Here is an 18,243-nt window from a genome sequence, read left to right as displayed (position 1 = left end):
TTTCCAAACCAGTCCATGGTAGCCTTTGTCCAGGATCCCATTCCTACCAGCCAAAGAGAATCCTTTGGTTAACTGGCACCTTGAGGTTTTGTTTAAAGTTTACTATGTTCAATGTAATCACATCCAAGTTAAACAACACTGAGACAAACATGTTGTGTTGGAATGCCTGTTCTCCTGGGATCACATGGATCAAACCTGGCTCTGAAAAGATACCAAGACACTTATAATTATTGTATTAGAGCTTCCCTTACTTATTTCTGCCTTACCATATGGGTACAATATCTAAGGGTAAACAAGTTTGGGCACATGAATCAAATGCAACATGCTTCTTGTAGTTGTAATGATACCTCTTTAAAAAGAAAAAAAAAAAAAAAACCAAAGCAAATAACTTCTAAAATAGATTTTTATTATGAAATATAAAATTTGGAAAATATTTTAAAAATCGTCACATTGTTAGTATTTATTATAATAGAGAAAGCACCACATTAAAAATGTATCAGTAAAACAATATAACATTGGTAAATCATGAAGTCTAATTATAGAACTACATCTTCAGAGTCTGTAGGGCTGAGTGGGAAATATAGAATAGTAGTTACATATAAGACGTCCAGTAGCAGAATTGGGAATGCACACCTATTATGTATACCAAATAAAATTGGGTCAAACTGGCCTATGAGGACTAGCTTCCTGCAACTCTGGTCTGAATGAATCTGTAGTATTTTATAGACCTAATCCATGAAGTAGCAGGAAAATGGCAGGCAAGACTTCTTTGAGAATATATTAATTTCTCAAAGAATATATATATATATATATATATATATATATATATATATATATATACATACACACACACATATACATATATAACTTGTACATGAGTACACACGTGTGTTTGTGTGTGTTCTGGGGGCTGCAGAGTTCAGGGTAGGGGGCTGGAGAGTTCAATGTAGGAGGGGGGTTATGCAAACCAGTAGGGGCTGAGGGATACTAGGAGAACCTCCTGGCCAAGTTCACTTTGATATGTTAAATAGGTACTTCAGCCATTTAAGACTTTATTATAATACCGGAGTCAGTATTTTGGAGAGTAGGTTTGAAGAAATGTAAGTAAAGATACTTTCTCTGAATTAATCAGTTTAGGTAGTTTTGTGAGTGGCTATCTTAAAATAGCCACTTAAAGGATAAAATGAATTTATTTGAGACAGGCAGCCCTGGCTGGTCTAGAATATATTATGTACATCACACTGCCTGGGACTTGTGGTTGATTGATTCTCTGCCTCCTGCTGGAGTTACAGGTATGTACTACAGGTCAGTTACCAACTAGCTACACCTAGTGTAGCCTGAGCTGTCCTGGAACTCTTTTGTGGACCAGTCTGGCCTTGAACTCTGACTCCCAGTGCTGGGATTAAAGGGGCAAGCCACTGCTCTTGGCTCTGCAACCAGTTCTTTTGTTTTTTGTTTGTTTTGGGTTTTCTTTTGTTTTGGAGACAGGGTTTCTTTGTGTGTAGCACTAGCTGGCCTGGAACTCACTCTGGAGACCAGGCTGGCCTCCAACCCTTTTGCCTCCCTAGTGCTGGAATTAAGGGTGTGCACCAACGAGACCAGGCAGGTTTTACTCTAAAGGAACATTTTATACTTTCAATCAAAAGTAAACGTTCTAGTCTGAATATACAAAATTGCTGTAGCTCTAACAGCTATACTGTAATGTGTTACTTAAAAGTAGTTTCCAAAAAGCTATTACTTTGCCATCAATGACTTCACAGGAAAGAATGTTTAACTAGCTGTTAAAAATTTTAGTGACAGATACATTAGAGTGGCACAGCATCTTTAATAAAAGCTGCCAAAGGCATGTTATAATCCACACATCCTCACTAGATTAGCAAGACCTAGTTTAAATTTAAGGTCAATACAGATTTCAAACACAAACACATTTACTTGTTAAACATTTTAGCTCAGAGAAGTTTAACATCTGCACCAAATATCTATCCATATAATTCCCATTTAAAAAGTTAGCAGTGTATAAAACCACATGTTTTTCTGTACAATAGTTTAATTTCTTATGTGGCTATTAAATTATGAAACTAAAAAGTCAAAGCTGTTAAGTCAGTCTTTAAGCAACTGAAGAACAGGTGTCTAAGAATTACCTGACAATCCACTGACTAGTGCAAAATTCTTCCATCATTTCCATTTTTCAAAAGAAAACTATCTTAAGTAGAGAAAACATGTTTGAATTCTACCTCCCAAACACCTCCAGCTTTTCTTTTTGTTTGGCAGTGCTGGGGACTAGCTTCAGAGCCTATGTAGGCTGGGCAAGCAAGGCCCTAGCCCTGGCACTTTTTCTGACCTAACCTCTGGTAAAAATTTAAAGCCTACTCTAGTTTAATTAGTCTCATTTGTATAGTTCAGCACTCAGTTTAATTATTAAAAACACTTATCACTTATCTACAAATCAGCCAGATTTTGGTTTTATATTGTTTTGTTATTTTTTGAGATAGACTCTCATCAAGTAGCTTTGGCAGACATGCAACTTGATATATAGATCAGACTGGCCTTGAACTCCATAGAGATCTGCTTGTCTTTGTCTCCTACCTGCTGGGATTAAAGGCAAGAGCTACCATGCCAGGCATATTTTTGAGACTGGGTCTCATGTAGCTCAAGCTGGCCTCAAATTGCCATGTAAAGGAGGATTATGGACTACTGACCCTCCTGCCTATACTTCTCAAGTGTTAGGATTACAGGTATGTACTACCACATGGGATGCATCTCAGAAGTCAGGATATTTTCATAAATTCAAAGCTAACAGTGACTTACATATCTTAGGTATTTCTATGGCAGTAAATTATCTGATGTTGAAAACTAGATTATAAACCCACTATACAGACAAAAAAATGATGGACAACAGGTTTTTAAAATCAAGTTAATTGCAAAATGCCATCTAACACTATACAGTACATGTGATGTTACAATCTTAGTTTCAATAATTCTATTAAAAACCAATAGGGTTGCTATCAATAAATTATTCATAATTAAAATATTTTCATAAATAGTAACAGATGTCATGTTAGATATATGAGATTTCTAAAAGAGTAACAAATACTTCAGGATTGTATGATTCAAGTACTGCTTTTACATTACTATAGTTGGTAACTGACCCGTAAACACTGGCTTACAGACTAATTTGGCAACAATTAGGTATATAGTGCTGTCTGCTTGTTCTTCACATCATCACAGGGTGAATTCTTTTAATAGGAAATAGGATGTTATACATCAATCCAATTAGTTAGCATATTTATGAAGAAAACGTTCAAAGGCATCATAGATGGCTTGTCTAAAATGAAATATAAAGGAATAATTAGTCATTAACAAATGCAGGGATGGACAGATAAATATTGTATTTCTAAAACTATCTCTGGTTAAAATTATCTGATAAGATGTTCTTCTGATATCCTATATCTGTCATTCTCTAGAGGACAAAATAAGAGGACCATACAGGAAAAAAATAGTTCAATGTAAGATATTAAATACTATATATTTTTATTATATGTTCTAGTCCTCTTACTTCCTTGTCGGCCTCCATATATTTCTTAAGGCAAAAAAATATTCTCCCAAACAAGCAACAAATAAATACTTGATTAGACAAATCATTTTACCTGAAGAGTCCTTGTTTAAAGAGATAAGCACTGATATGACCCCCTTCTAGGTACCGGATTTCACAACCAGGCCAAATTTCTTGTAGGCTTCGAACTCCTGTTCGTGGAATATAGGCATCTTCTTTGGCTTGTACCACTATAATGAGGCTTGGGTCAACTGGAACTAAGTATAGGATTTTGATGCATTAAAAAGCTCTTTGATTTTTATATATCTAAAACCATATTCCCAAACAAAATGCACCATATATGAATCTGTAATTCTAGGTAGTTGGGAGGCTACAAGTTTAAGACCAGTTTGGATAACTTAGACCCTGTTGTCTAAGTTGGGGAGATGGCTTCGTTAGTAAAGTGCTTGCTGCACAAGCATGGAAACATGAGTTTAGATCCCCAGAACCCATGTTAAAAAGCTGGGCATAGAGCTTCACTTATATCCAGCAGTGGGGAAGTAGACACTCATCAAGCTAGTCTAGTGGAATTATTAAGCTCCAGGTTTAGTGAGAGAACATGTCTTAAAAAGTTAGGGTGGAGAGTGACTGAGGAAGACATCTGTGTTGACTTCTGGTTTTCACATGTATGTCTATATACAGATGAACACACATATTCAAATAGAAAAACAATATACCATGGTACTACAATATTCATCTAATAAAATATACTTGGGGCTGGAGAGATGGCTCAGTGGTTAAGAGCACTGTCTGTTCCTCCAAAGGACCGGGGTTCAACTTTCAGCACCCATGTGGCAGATCACAACTGTCTGCAACACTGACACCATCACACTAATGAACATAAAATTAAATAAACTATTCTTCTGGTCTCCACTTCCTGTGAGCCAATGCTAAGATTATAGGCATGTACCACCATTCCCAGCTTATGTGCTGGGGACTAACCCAGACACTGTGCATGCTCTATCCCTGGCCCTAAAATGAATATCATAAAGATACACACAGAAACAAGAACAAAAACAAACAAGACTGCTGGAGAATGGCTCAAGTGGTTAAGAGCTGCTATTCCTGAGGACCTGTGTTCAATTCTCAGCTCACAATCATGTGTAACTCCAGTTCCAGAGGATCTGACACCCTCTTCTGGCCTATGGCCACCAAGAATATTTATGGTATGCAGACATGTCTGCAGGGAAAACACCCATCCACACATAAGGTGCATATGACAAATATTTACACACTACAGATGTTCCCAGTTTCCTATGAAAATTAGTACCTGAGAAGTTTGCTACATGAGTGCATTCATCCATGACTCCTTTCATGAATATTAAAGACTCTTTTTGAAGATTGCTTCTTCTTTGCTCTCTGCTGAGCAGGTGAAATGACTGAGGGTTGTAACTTGTATAATGACTTTTGTTAGTTGAGAGTGTTTGATTCAAGCATTCCATCTTAGTGGTATCTTGCAACAGGTGTCCTTTTGAAGTAGCACTGACAGATGTTTTACCAGAATTATGGCACTCAGCACGCTTTGGGGATACAACTTGGTCTGTCATATCTAAATTTAAAGTTCTGGAAACCAGATTCAGGTTAGTCAGCTTGTCTGCACTGCCAGGGAAGTGTTTCCTGAACTCATGTCCCATTTTGAAAGAATCTGTCTGAATAGTTGATAAAAAAGAAAACATTTGACATATATTAGACTTCATGAAACATTTTAAAAACAGAAAAGGTAAAAGTATCAGCAGGTAAATTATAGTACTGCATACATACAATGGACTAGTCTCAGAAATTAACAAAAAGCTAGGAGTAGTGGCATACACCTAAAATTACAGCATTTAAAAGGCTGAGTCAGGAGACCTTATCGCAGACCCACCTAACCCCAGACACATACACACACAGAGTAATGAAATTATTTTTTGTCCTCTTTTTTTTTTCTGGCATAGGGTCCCACTACATAGACTCCCTCCCATTCTTGATCCTCTTGTCTTGGCTTTCCAAGTGCTCAGATTACAAGCACAGGCCATTACTCCTAGCTCTGAAGTCCCTTCCCTTTTAAGGCATACAGATGAACACTGAAGACATTATGTCATATGAATAAACCAGATACAAAGGGGAAATGTGTATTCTGCTTATAAAAGATCTTGCATGGTATATATGAGGCAAGTTCCACTTTATACAAGTAAAAATGAACTGACTGGACACCCGGATTCAAGCTCAATAAACTAAGCACCATTGGAAGCTGCTATAAAGAAAAAGACAACCAAAGACTGAATTTTTTTTTTTTTTTAAGTAATAAGCTTTCAGATCTAGTTGTTTAATCATAAGCAGTATAAAGCATAAGCAGTTCTGAGGAGTTGCTGTGATTCAGATGTGAAATGACACCCATGATAGCTATCCTGGGTGGTCAACTTGACTACATCTGAAATTAACTAAAACTCAAATGGCTGGTCACACCTGTGAGGGATTTTTGTTGTTGTTTATATATATGAATTTGGTTTGTTTTTAGAGACATGGTTTCTCTGTGTAACCTTGGCTGTCCTGGAACTCGCTTTGTAGACCAGGTTGGCCTCCAACTCACAGAGGCCAACTCACTACCTGCCTCTGCCTCCTAAGTGCTAGGATTAAAGGCATGAGCAACCACTGCCTGGCTAAATTTTTTTGTTTGTTTGTTTGTTTTTGTTTTTCTAGATAGGGTTTCTCTGTATATCCTTGGCTGTAGCCCAGGCTGGCCTCAAACTCACAGCAATCCGCCTGCCTCTGCCTCCCTGAGTACTGGATTACAGGTGTGTGCCACCACACCTGTCAGGGAAGATCCACTTTTAATCTGGGCCATACCTGCTGGAAATCTATATAAAATACAGAGAAGAAGAAAGCTTTTGGTTTTTGTGTTTGTTCTTGTTCTTGCTATCAAGTCCATTCCTTTACTGGCATTAGAGCTTCCGGATTCCAGCATATACTGAAGACCAGCTAAGGCAGCCAACCTCCTGTTCTGCCCTGTGTTTCTTTCCAGCTTGAGGTATCAATGCTGCTTGCATACCAAGCTGGACTGGAGGGAGTAAAGCTCAGCTGAGGTGGGGGGGGTGTGTGTGTGCGAAATTCAGGATCCCAGGCAGTGGTGGGTTTGAGAGAAACAGCCTTCTTGGGAGACAGCTGCAATGAGCCTTCGTGTTTAATTGGGAGGAACAAAGGCTATTTAAACCTCTGGGAAGTGAGGCTTTCCAGTGAGTGTATATCGCTGTGAGAGAGCCTGGCTTACTAAGCCCAACCAACTCCATGACAGGCTTCATTTTCTTGCTAGACAGAACAGTCCTAAGAGTTACAGGAAAAACCAAAGAAAAAGGGCAACCAATCTGAAACAGCCAAGACATCTGGCCTGGGAAAGATAAGGTTGCTTAATTACCAGTTTGAAAAACACCCAAGTCCTAACCAGAGTCACGTAGCCTCCATGGGCACCAGCCAGTCCCATTCAAGGTTACACAGCCACAGTAGAAATTCCCCTTTCTGGCTTTAAAAGGGACCTTTGAGCTCCCCTCAGGGTTGCTGCCATGTTGTGAAGGTGGTGACCCCAGCATGCTGGACTTCTGCAGAATAAAACACCCTTTGTTGCTTGCATGCTACTGGAGTCTGGGATTGTTCTTTCAGCAGCATATTCTGGACCCTAACAATTGGTTGGAGGCCAAGTGCTGGGAATGCCTTATTTATATGAGGAATTCCAGGTGCTTGCTGGACAGGCATGACCTTATAAGGAGAGAATAAGTTTAACCTGGAACTTGGCTGCCAGGATACCATGCAGGCCCAGGGCAGACAGGGAGCAGTTCTACTCTTGCCAGTCTCAAGATTCTTGGGGCTTGGACACGCCTCAACCACACTCTTGCTCTAAGCTAGTTTCCCCCACTTGCAGGGCTCCCTGGCCACACACTTTGAAAGACTGGATTCTTGGACCTGCTGTTGGTAAACAGCCGTTGTTGGACTAGCTGGACCACAACCTATAAGCCATTCTAGTAAATGACATATATATGTATAAATTCATTCCTTAAGTTCTGTTCCTGACTAAGACAACTTCCAACCCCTCCTGTGTTGACAGATGGGCCCCAATGCAGCAACACTCAGACCTGGGACCTTTCTTGTTTTGCACTTGCCATGTGGTTTGCTGATGGCTTTATACTACTTACTAATCCTCCTGACTCTATCTCCCAAAGAGTATTACAGAAATATCCCTCATGACAGCTTATTTTTCTACTTCATACTTTAAGTTGATACACTCAAAAGCCCAGTCCTTTAAAAGGCTAATTAAAAAGATTTTGTTCAAGTTGCAGGCCAGCCTTGCCTGCAGAGTGAGCTCTGGGATAGCAAAGGCTACAAAGAAACCCTGTCTCAAAAACCAAAAAGATTTTTTTATTAAAAGATATAACAAGCATCAGTGTCTAGTGATACACATCTTAATTTTCTTTTCTTTTTTGAAGTAAGGTTTCACTATGAAGCTGTGGTACATGCCTTTAATCCCAGCACTTGGGAGGCAGAGGCAGGTGGAGGCCAGCCTGGTCTATAGAGCACAAGACAGCCAGGGCTACACAGTGAAGCAAAACCAAAAAAATTTATATTTTAATTAGTGATACCTGCAATCAGGAATTAAGAAGGCAGAGGACATACCTGAGTGTGGTGGCTCACACCTATAATCCCAGCACTAAAAAAAAAAAAAAAAGGAAAGCAGAGGACAGCCTAGACGCCTAGACTACATAGTAAGACACTGTATTAAAGAAATGTAATCTCAGGGAGGCATAGGCAGGTGGGTCTTTGTAGGTTTAAGGCCAGCCTGGTCTACAAAGTAAGTCCAGTACAGCCAAGGCTACAAAGAGAAACCCTGTCTCGAAAAAACTACCTACCTACCTGACAAAATAAATAAATGCATACATACATAAATGAAAATAAAAGAAACAAGGAAAAAAATGTTTTCTTGTTACATAGTCCAGGTCAGCCTCAAACTTGTGATCTTTCTGCTACCTAATTTGAAGAATCAGTTTCACAACCTTCCTGCCTTAGCCTCCAAACTGCTTGGATTATAGGCATGCATCACTATGCTTAGATAAAAAAACAATAATTTTGAAAAGTTCAAAAGTGTGTATATGTTTTTTTAAAAATTGCTATTTTTTAATATAAGTAAATATGCAATTAACTTTTACTCCAATATTACATGAACATTAAAATAAATACTTATTCCAGCTGGGTGTGGTGGTCCATGCCTTTAATCTCAGCACTTGGGAGGGGAGGCAGATAGAGTTCTGTGAGTTTCAGACTAGTCTCATCTACAAAGTGAGTTCTAAGAACCCTATCTCAAGAAATCAAAAGCCAAAGCAAAATAAACTTACCCCACAGTATTCAAGCATATGAATAATTTCTTCTTCATAAACTGTCTGTGTATAATACTGCTTTTCCAGCTCCCGCCAATTAATTGATTTACTCAATACACCCTGAAATAAAATAAGATCAAATAATGACATAGCTTGCCCTGTACAGTTTTTTTTTATTATTATTACCAATTACTGTATACGAGAGAGTTAATGCAATTGAATTTGAGATTATTTATCTTTTGAAAGGCCTGTTTATATCCTTGAGTGGAGCCTGGGAATTTGATCAATAAGCAGCTTTTATACTGATCTTTAACTTTACCTAAATGGTAAGAGTGAGCCATTGTAGTCTGTGCTCTGATTAAAACTGCAGTGCTTTCTGAACTTCTGGTACACTGCAGACAGAGGGCGTCTAACTCACTGACTCTAGACTCTTATCTCTGTTAGGATCAGTGAAGAGCAGCATTTCACCACTTGTTACAAGTGACTGTTGGAGGAAATAGCATAAAGCATGAGATTCAGTTGAGCAAGGACCCTTGGGACCCTGCACCAAGTTTGCCTCATGGCCTTTGCCTTTTGTTGATTTTCTGTTATATCCTTTTGTTAAAGTTAAGCTGTGTGTGTAAAATGGAGAGAGTGTGTGTGTTCTGTTATTCCTTTTAGTAGTCACAAACCCTAGGAGGGATTTGGGGACCCCAAGATAGCTATTTAAGTACATGTTCTTAAGCATCATGTGTAATCGATTACCGTAGTGAAGACCCCAGATGCTGTGGACCAAGACAGGCATGGAATCAACGGCATGGGCTTGGGCCAGTTGGATACTGCTAAGGAGGCCATCTGTAATATGACAACAGCAAGTTTAGAGAGCTTCTGTAAACTAATGTGAAAAATACCTAATCTAAAAAGTACTTTTTATAGGTGTGGAGTGGGTGAGATAAGACATGAAGACAGGTGCCATAACATTTATAGACTGCATCTAAATTATAAATTCATCAAAACAAATTTCCTTTTAGGATGCAAGAAACTCTCAAGGCTTTATTTCAATTTTTTTTTTTTTTTTTACCTAGTCTTGCTGTGTGCACAGGCTGCTTCTGGTTCACACATGTGTTCTTTCTCCCTCAAGTCTCTCAAATACTGGAATTATGAGCATGCACTTGCCACATTTGAGTAACATTTTGAATTTAAGTTTTTATAATTCAAACGATCATCAACAGCAAATTTCACATACATTTTAAAATATATGAAACACATACACACATAATACTAATGACAAAATGTTATGTAATCAATTTTAAGTTTTTTATAATTCAAACCTCACATACATTTTAATTTAAAATATATAGCACACACAATACTAATGACAAAATGTTATGTAATCAATCAGAGCACACTTAGGTGCTAACTGCACTATGTGCTTTGGGGGGAAAACAGTGGAGCAAGCAATTCTAGTATAGTACTGTGGAAATGCGCTGAGAGATGAAGCATAGCATGCAGGTGAGGCTGGACTCAAAAGGCTTCTCTCAGGAAGGCAGCTGTGAAGCTGCTGCTCAACTAGGCGAGGGCACAAGGGGCCTCTAAAGAGACAGTAGTGCCCAACACAGCTAGAGCCCTGTGAAACAAGCTAGTACTTTTGAGCAGGAGAAAGCAAAGACCAGACTTAGAGCATTCAAGTTATAACAGAAACCTGGCTGGGACTCAGATCAGTGCCTCACTTAGCCCTCATCACAGAGGCTTCTTGAAGTAGATGAGAACTAACAGAGACCCACAACTGGACAATGCGGGTTGAGAGTTACCAATCTCTTAGTTCTAGGTCAGCCTGGTCTACAGAGCGAGTTCTAGGATAGCCAGGGTTAAACAGAGAAACCCTGTCTTAATAATGAAAAACAAACAAACAAAAACCACTCAGACTTATGTGGAATGTTTTCATCAACCTTCCTCTCAGTGCTCAGGGGCCTATGCAGAGGAGGAAGAAGCAAGTGGGGGTAGAAAAATTCTTAAGAGCCAGAGGTAGTAGATGACTCCAAGGAAATAGTGTCTTCTAGATACAACAGAACTGGTAACAAATGATCTCACAAAGACTAGAAGCGTGCACAGGGCTTACACTGGTTCAAACTAGATTGGCTGCCAGTCCTGAGAAGGAGGGACCTAGGGGTCCCATCCCTAACCATGGTCTATTTGCAATTGGCACACACTTGAAAAGGAAACAAATGAGTCTTCATCTCATTGGGCATATTAGCCACAGTTCAGAGTAGGTCCCATGCCCAGGAGCAGATGGCCAACACAAGCCAAATTGAATGGTATCTTTGTAGACTTTTCATCTTATCTAGCTTTGTTTGGGCTCTTTTTGAAAAGTTAGATTTTTGTAATCACCTCCTACCCGCTATCTCACCCCACCCCAGACAGGGTTTCTGTGTAGCCCTGGCTGTCCTAGAAATTGTTCTGAAGACAAGGGAACTCACAGGAATCCACCTGCCTCTGCCTCTCAAGTGCTGGGATTAAAGGCGGGTGCCACCAGTGCCCAGTAGTAACAAACTTAAAAAAAAAAAAATTAAATTCAAAATCTGAGCTATATCTGGAGTTCAACAATATATGCTTCTCTACATAAATTACCCAACATAATGTTACTTCCTCACTGAAACTTCATACTCTTATCAACATTAAATTCATGTGTCAAGTATACTTAAAACTACCCCTAGTTACAAAAATGATGGTAATGAAACTGCAAAGACTTACATGTCCTCCCATGGATATTCCAGTCATCCCAAGAGGTCCATAGCCTTCCCTCTCCAGCCAGTGCAAGAGAGCTGCGGACTCCAGAATGAGAGCACCTCCCATCACAAACAGGTCAGACACATTCTTTAAGCTGGATCTCCTAGCCTCACAAAACAAAACAGAATGGGACTTATTTCATGCATTTACATTTTTAATACTTTAAAAAGACACCTTTGGAACCAGTTTTCTCTTTCCACTTTATGTAGGTTACAATTATTTTTACTAGTTCAGCCATTTCACTGGCCCACAATTATATTTTATCTTTTTTTTTTTTTTTTTTTTTTTTTTTTTATTGGCACGGATGCTTGCTAGATGCTCAGGCTAGCAGTGTCATATGTAGCTCATGGTGTCCTCAAATTTGAAATCTTCCTGCCTCTGCCTTCCAAATGCTGAGGTTTCAGATATGTTCTTCCAGGCCTGACTGCAAAAACATGTTTTAATAAATTTATTTGAGAATGGGCCTTGCCATACATACCAGACTGACCTTGAATTCAAGATCTACCTGCTGGTATTACAAGTATGTGGCATAAAACCTGGCTAAGCTAATTTAAATAAAAGCCAACATACCTGAATTTTTTTTTTTTTTTTTTTTTTTTTTTTTGATACAGGGTCTATTATAGCGCAGGATGATACTGAACTTCTGACCTACTAGCCTTTGTTTCATGAGTGCTGTCATTACAGGTGTGCCACTGTGGCCTGCTTCAGAGGAGTTCTCATAAAAAGAAGTCTGCTTTCTGCAATGTGGTAGACAGTAATGTTTAACTTCAGGGTGGCTGTGCTTCTGATTTCAAACTGGTAGTCTAGTCACAGAATTAATGTAAGAGGCACCCACTGAATAATCTTTAAGTGAAACTTGTGTACATTTTGAGAAGATTTCACTGGAATGCTGAAGCAAGAGCAGTGGTTCAGGCCTAGTCAAGGCTCCACAGTGAAACCCTGTGTCAATAAAGCTAACAAAAACAAACTGAATGCTCTCCTCCATCAAAACTGATCACATTCCATCAGCGAAATACCCCACTGTCTTTGCTTTCTGTCTTCAAGGCAGTTTTCTACATCTCATTACAAAATTTATTTTGGCCTTGCATGGAAGTTAGGAATTCTGGAGCTCTGCTCCCTGTCATTCCTCAGTTGGTTCTTTTCATAGAATATACTGATGTGAGGTTCTGGGACAGGATATTTATGGTGGACCTGGTCCAACTGTTTCCTTCTTTTCTTTTGTAATCTTTGCTCTTTGTTTACTCACTTTTTATGAAAACAGACTTAAGATGACTTTTTAAGAGAGAGAAGTAGGATATGATGGTACATGACTGTAGTCCCTCACCTGGGGGACTGCAGGTGAGACCTACAGCAGTAGGTCAGCTTGGACATCTTAGTGAGGCATCTCACTCAGTCTCCACCTCCCTGACCCTAGCCAAAGCAAGTAAGAGCAGTGAACTGTGATTTCAAGATTTAAATTGCAAACCATTTGTACTCCTGTTGAATTCTTTGAGGAAAAAAAAAAAAAAAAAAGCAAACAAATTGAACCATCATCATTACCATGGTTTTTCAGGGCTGTGGATCAAATGTTGGGTCTTGCCTATACCAGGAAAGTACTTTACCATTGATTTCCAGCTCTACCCCAGTACAATTCTTGAGTACATAATATAGGAAGCAATATTATCTTTTTTTCTTTTTCCTTCCTTCCTTCCTTTCTTTTTTTTTTTTTTTTTTTTTTGAGACAGGGTTTCTCTGTGTAACCCTGGCTGCCCACCTGCCTCTGTTTCCTGAGTGCTAGGATTGAAGGTATGTATGTACTACCACACCCAAAAGGAACAATTTTTTTAAACATAATTCTAATAATAATTCTGCATGGAAAAAAACCATTAGTATCCCCGTTCTATAAGTGAGGTAAGTGAAGCTTAAGAGGCCAGGATATATAATTAGTATGTTGAGGCCTACCATCATTGAGATGTGACCAGACATGTCCAAGCCTTACTGCTTAACATAAGAACAGCCATTTTGTCTTCCCTAGTGCACAATTCAATACTTATTGCTTAGAATAGAAGAAAATGACAAAGATAATAAATGTATGTTCTCTAAACCACAATATTCTTTTTTGTTCCTCACAGGAATTGTAGGGAGCTGGAAGATCCCCAAGCTGAACTGTGACCCCCTCCCTCCCCAGCCAGAATGTTACAGAGCATTTAAGCTCAAAACCCACAAATATCTGTGCCAAGTTATAGCCATAATTTTCCAAAGTCAGAATCATTTGTTCTTTTTTAGTTAGGAACAATCACTATGTTTTGGGGGAACAGAAGAAGAATAAGGAGGAAATTAATTGGCTACCCATCAGAAGAGCTCCCCTACAGCCTGGGAACTTGATTACCTTATAATCAAAATGGAAAATGAAAACAAAATGGCAGTACTTAGGGTAAGTCTTATTTGTTTGCTCTGAACAGTATTCCAATAAAGACAAAGCTCTGCTCTTTCTACGAAGGAAGGACCAATGTAGTCAATTTACCAACAGGTTTTAGCTGGTCACCCAGGAGAATGGTGCCATATTGGGGCTCAGGGTTAGTTTCTGATGTTGGCAGATCTGGTACTCTGCAGTGGCTATAGGCAGGTCAGCCTTGGTGAGTGAAAGTCCATGTTGTCCAGCCCATTCATAACCTCCATTTCTGCCACTCTGGCCACTTTGTTCATGGATCCACTGGGCAAAGACAGGGAAGGGATGACTGTTCACAGAATAGGCCATCCTATCAATTTGATTACTGAATTCTTTATTAGATGGTCACCTTCTGGTGAGCATTTCAGAGACGAATATCTTCAAATCCTTTGCCTGCTTGGAGAAATGACCCACATACTTCTTCCCTAAATGTTTTCCCCAATGTTCTAATCACACTCCTTCCAAGTCTTTGGAAAAAAAAAAATTAAAAGTACTTTAGGAAGGATAAAGTTTGGGGCCAGGAGAAATGACTCAGAAGTTAAGAGTTCATACTGCTATTGCAGAGGACCTGGACTTGGTTCCCAGCAACCACATTAGGCAGCTCACGACCACCTGTAACTCCAGCTCCAGGGGATCTGATGTTCTCCTTCTGGATTCTATGGGCACCTACATTTACATGTACATATCAACACCTACCCCTAAGTAATAGTGATTTTAAAATATATATTTAAAAAGACAAAGTTTTATATTTTGTTTCACAATTAGATATAATCTGAATTAACTAAGGTGTTTCTAAATCTATCACCTTATCAGACATTAAAATGTAAAAATGGTAAAATAAGAAAGTCACACCTTTAATCCCAGTACTTGGGAGGCAGGGGCAGGGGTAGGGGTAGGGGCAGGGGCAGGGGCAGAGGCAGAGGGATCTCTGTCAGTTCGAGGCCAGCCTGCTCTACAGAGCAGCCAGGGCTACACAGAGAAACCCTATCTCAGAAAAACAGGCAAACAAAGAATTAAAGTTTACATTCTTACTAAGTTTTATAAGTCAATTAAGAAAACAGTTACCTGCAGACTACCAAACATTTATTCTACATACTGTAAAAATGAAGACAACGAAGGTGATAGATACTTACACTTGGTCCTTGGGCTTCCTGCAGCCATTTGAGAAGATGGGTCAAAGAGAAAGTTTTAAAATAATTAAACATACTCATCTCAGAACATATTATTTAAGCAAAACAGTTAAATTTGAATACAATACCCAAGAAACTACTTCTAGTTACTTCAAAAGCTGTTTAGAAGTCCTCAGATTTCTCTGTCTTTCTCTTTGAGACAGGGTTTTTCTGTGTAGCCTTGACTGTCCTAGACTGACTTTGTAGACCAGGCTAGCCTCAAATTCACAGAAATTCATCTGCCTCTGCCTCCCCGGTTGCTGAGATTACAGGTGAGTGTCACTGTGACCAGCTCAGATTTCTCAATTTAATTATTTTTCTTTAAATTTACATAGCTTTACTGAGATATAATCACAAACCAAATGACTCACTTATTTGAAATGCATAAAATAATATACTCAGTATACTTACAAGTTTGGACAATCTTCAATTTAGATTTAAAATAAAATTTATTGATACAATTTATTTAGATGTTTATTTTAGAAATCTAAGAAATATGGAAAAGTATTCAAAAATACTTTCTATATAGACGTGGACACTAACATTTTAAAAATTATTTCCAGTATTTTCCGTCATGTTTATTTATTTATTTTTTCCTTTTCCATTCTACATGGTTTGGGTTTATTTCCATCTTGCTTTTGATGCAGGGATTTACCCAGAACCTTGTGCATTTGTTCTGCCATTGAGACAACATGGTTTAATATCCCACTTTAATATCATAAATACATGATTCTAAATTTTTATTTAAAGTTAAAAAATGCTCAATATTTACCAAATACTGTTCTAAGCAGAGTATTTAGTATTCCGTATAACCTAAAAAATTATTCCCACTCATAAAAAATTATAAGTGAGAAAACAGATACAAAAAGCTAAGTGGCAGATCTGAGGTCATAATTGCAGAAGCAATAAACAGCACAACCAAGTGTATGCACTCTAGTACCATAAGCCAGGTTACTCAGTAGTTTGTCTGTGGTACACATTAATTTCTATTGTCTTATATAAGTAAAGCTATAAAAGCATATTTTCTATGTGTGTTTTTTGTTATTTTTATATTTTGTTCTTAGAGTAAATTTGCAAAACTAAAAAAAAAAAAAAATCACTTTCAAGAGATCTGAGAGGCTTTAATTTCTTTCTTTATTTCTTCCCTGACCCAGCTGTCATTTAGTAACAAGTTGTTCAGTTTCCATGTGTGTGTAGGCTTTTTGCTATTTCTGTTGTTGTTGAAGTCCAGCTTTATTCCATGGTGATCAGACAGGATACAAGGGATTATTTCAGTCTTCTTGTATCTGTTGAGGCTTGCTTTATGACCAACTATATGGTCTATTTTGGAGAAGGTTCCATGAGAAGTGGGAAATAGTAAGAGCTGGAAGGGACGGGAACTCCACAAGGAGAGCAACAGAACAAGATAATTTGAACACAGGGAACTTCCCAGAGACCCATACTCCAACCAAGGACTATTCGTGGAGATGACCTGGAACCCCTGCACAGGTGTAGCCCATGGCAGTTCAGTGTCCAAGTGGGTTACATAGTAATGGGAAGAGGGACTGCCTCTGACATAATCTGATTGGCCTGCTCGTTGATCACTTCCCCCTGAGGGGGGAGCAGCCTTATCAGGCCACAGTAGAGGTCAATGCAGCCACTTTTGATGAGAACTGATAGACTAAGATCAAAAAGAAGAGGAGAACCTCCCCTATCAGTGGACTTGGGGAGTGGCATGCATGCAGAAAGGGGAGGGAGGGTAGGATCGGGAGGGGAGGAGGGAGGGGCTTATGGGGGGATACAAAATGAATAAAGTGTAATTAATAAAAAAATTAAAAAAATATTGAAAAAAAAAGAGATCTGAGAGCTTATTTTTTTCCGTTATTTTCTCCTTTGTGGTATAAAAGATTGAATTCAGCAGCTCACACATGCTAGGTCACTCTACCACTGAGCCACATCTTTACCCAGATGTGAGGTGGCTTCTGTGTGAGTGTGTACCTTTGTGTGTCAACACACACACACACACACTGCCTCATATGGAGACCAGACGTTGATACTGGCATCTTCATCAATCACTGTCCACCTTGGCCAATGATCTCCAAGAGTTTATTTGTCTCTGCCTCCCTAGTACAAGGGTTATGGCTCTTTTGTGAGTTCTAGGGATTTGAACTCAGGTTCTCAGTACAGGCACTTAACGGGTTGAGCAATCTCCACAGGCAGGTATGAGATGTTTTAAGACTCCTAATACAGCCAGGTGCAATGTCACATGCTTATAATCCCAGAACTTAGGGAGGCAGAGGCAGGCAGATCTCTGTGAGTTTGAGGCTAGCCTGGTCTACAAAGTGTGTCCAGGACAGCCAAGACTATACAGAGAATTGAAAAACTAAAAACCAGAAACAAACAAACAAGCAAAAACTCTCCTAACACATACGTTAATATTGCTTTTGTATTTCGCTGAACTGATTTTCAGGCATTTGTAGTAAGTTTCCCTCTCACAGTAGCTTTCCTAAGAAACACTGGTAATTGTTTAACTTAACATTTCTCTTATTATTAGAAATGTTGTGCATCAATTTCTTCTTTTGTGAATGGTCTGATTTCATCTTGAAAATTAAGTATTGTTCTAAACCACTACCTTTAACTATAAACGCATTTCAAAAATGAACATTTCTTTACTAAAACATTTAACTTATTAAGCCCAACATAAGAACCTCAAGAAATAGAAGTACAATTTATCACTATTATAAGTAGGATTAAAGTATTTACATTAATTTCACTTGCATCCTAAATTGGCTCCAACTCACAAGCTTCCTGCTTCAACTTCCTGCACACCTGAGATTTTAGGAATGTGCCACCATACATGGCGCATTCTGCCTCCTGAGAGCTGGGACTAAAGGCCTGAACCAATACAGTTGGCTTTACTTTTTTCTTCTTCTTCTTCTTCTTCTTCTTCTTCTTCTTCTTCTTCTTCTT

At 38.8% G+C, this 18,243-nt stretch overlaps 1 protein-coding gene across 4 annotated transcripts in view; it reads right to left on the bottom strand.

Moving 5' to 3' along the window:
- Positions 1 to 385: 385 nt before the first annotated feature.
- Abhd18 (abhydrolase domain containing 18) overlaps positions 386 to 18,243 on the bottom strand; it is a 54,455-nt gene continuing 36,597 nt past the window's right edge. The window contains exons 1-8 of one of the 4 annotated variants that reach the window (XM_055625904.1): positions 15,259 to 15,324; positions 14,201 to 14,389; positions 11,662 to 11,805; positions 9,676 to 9,765; positions 8,950 to 9,051; positions 4,863 to 5,241; positions 3,648 to 3,810; positions 386 to 3,325 (exon numbers count right to left, since the gene is read on the bottom strand). In XM_055625904.1, the coding sequence (XP_055481879.1) occupies positions 3,274 to 3,325; positions 3,648 to 3,810; positions 4,863 to 5,241; positions 8,950 to 9,051; positions 9,676 to 9,765; positions 11,662 to 11,763 (888 nt within the window). In that variant the 5' untranslated portion in view covers positions 11,764 to 11,805; positions 14,201 to 14,389; positions 15,259 to 15,324 and the 3' untranslated portion in view covers positions 386 to 3,273. Of the gene's footprint in view, positions 3,326 to 3,647; positions 3,811 to 4,862; positions 5,242 to 8,949; positions 9,052 to 9,675; positions 9,766 to 11,661; positions 11,806 to 14,200; positions 14,390 to 15,258; positions 15,325 to 18,243 lie in introns of those variants that run through there. The other 3 variants (XM_055625903.1, XM_055625906.1, XM_055625905.1) reach the window with 3 other exon arrangements.

Source organism: Psammomys obesus, unplaced genomic scaffold, assembly GCF_907164565.1.
Source record: "Psammomys obesus unplaced genomic scaffold, mPsaObe1.curated_primary_1811, whole genome shotgun sequence".
In the NCBI taxonomy this organism is placed as follows: Eukaryota; Metazoa; Chordata; class Mammalia; order Rodentia; family Muridae; genus Psammomys; species Psammomys obesus.
The sequence above is the reverse complement of the archived record's forward strand: the minus strand, read 5'-3'. Positions and strand labels throughout refer to the sequence as shown.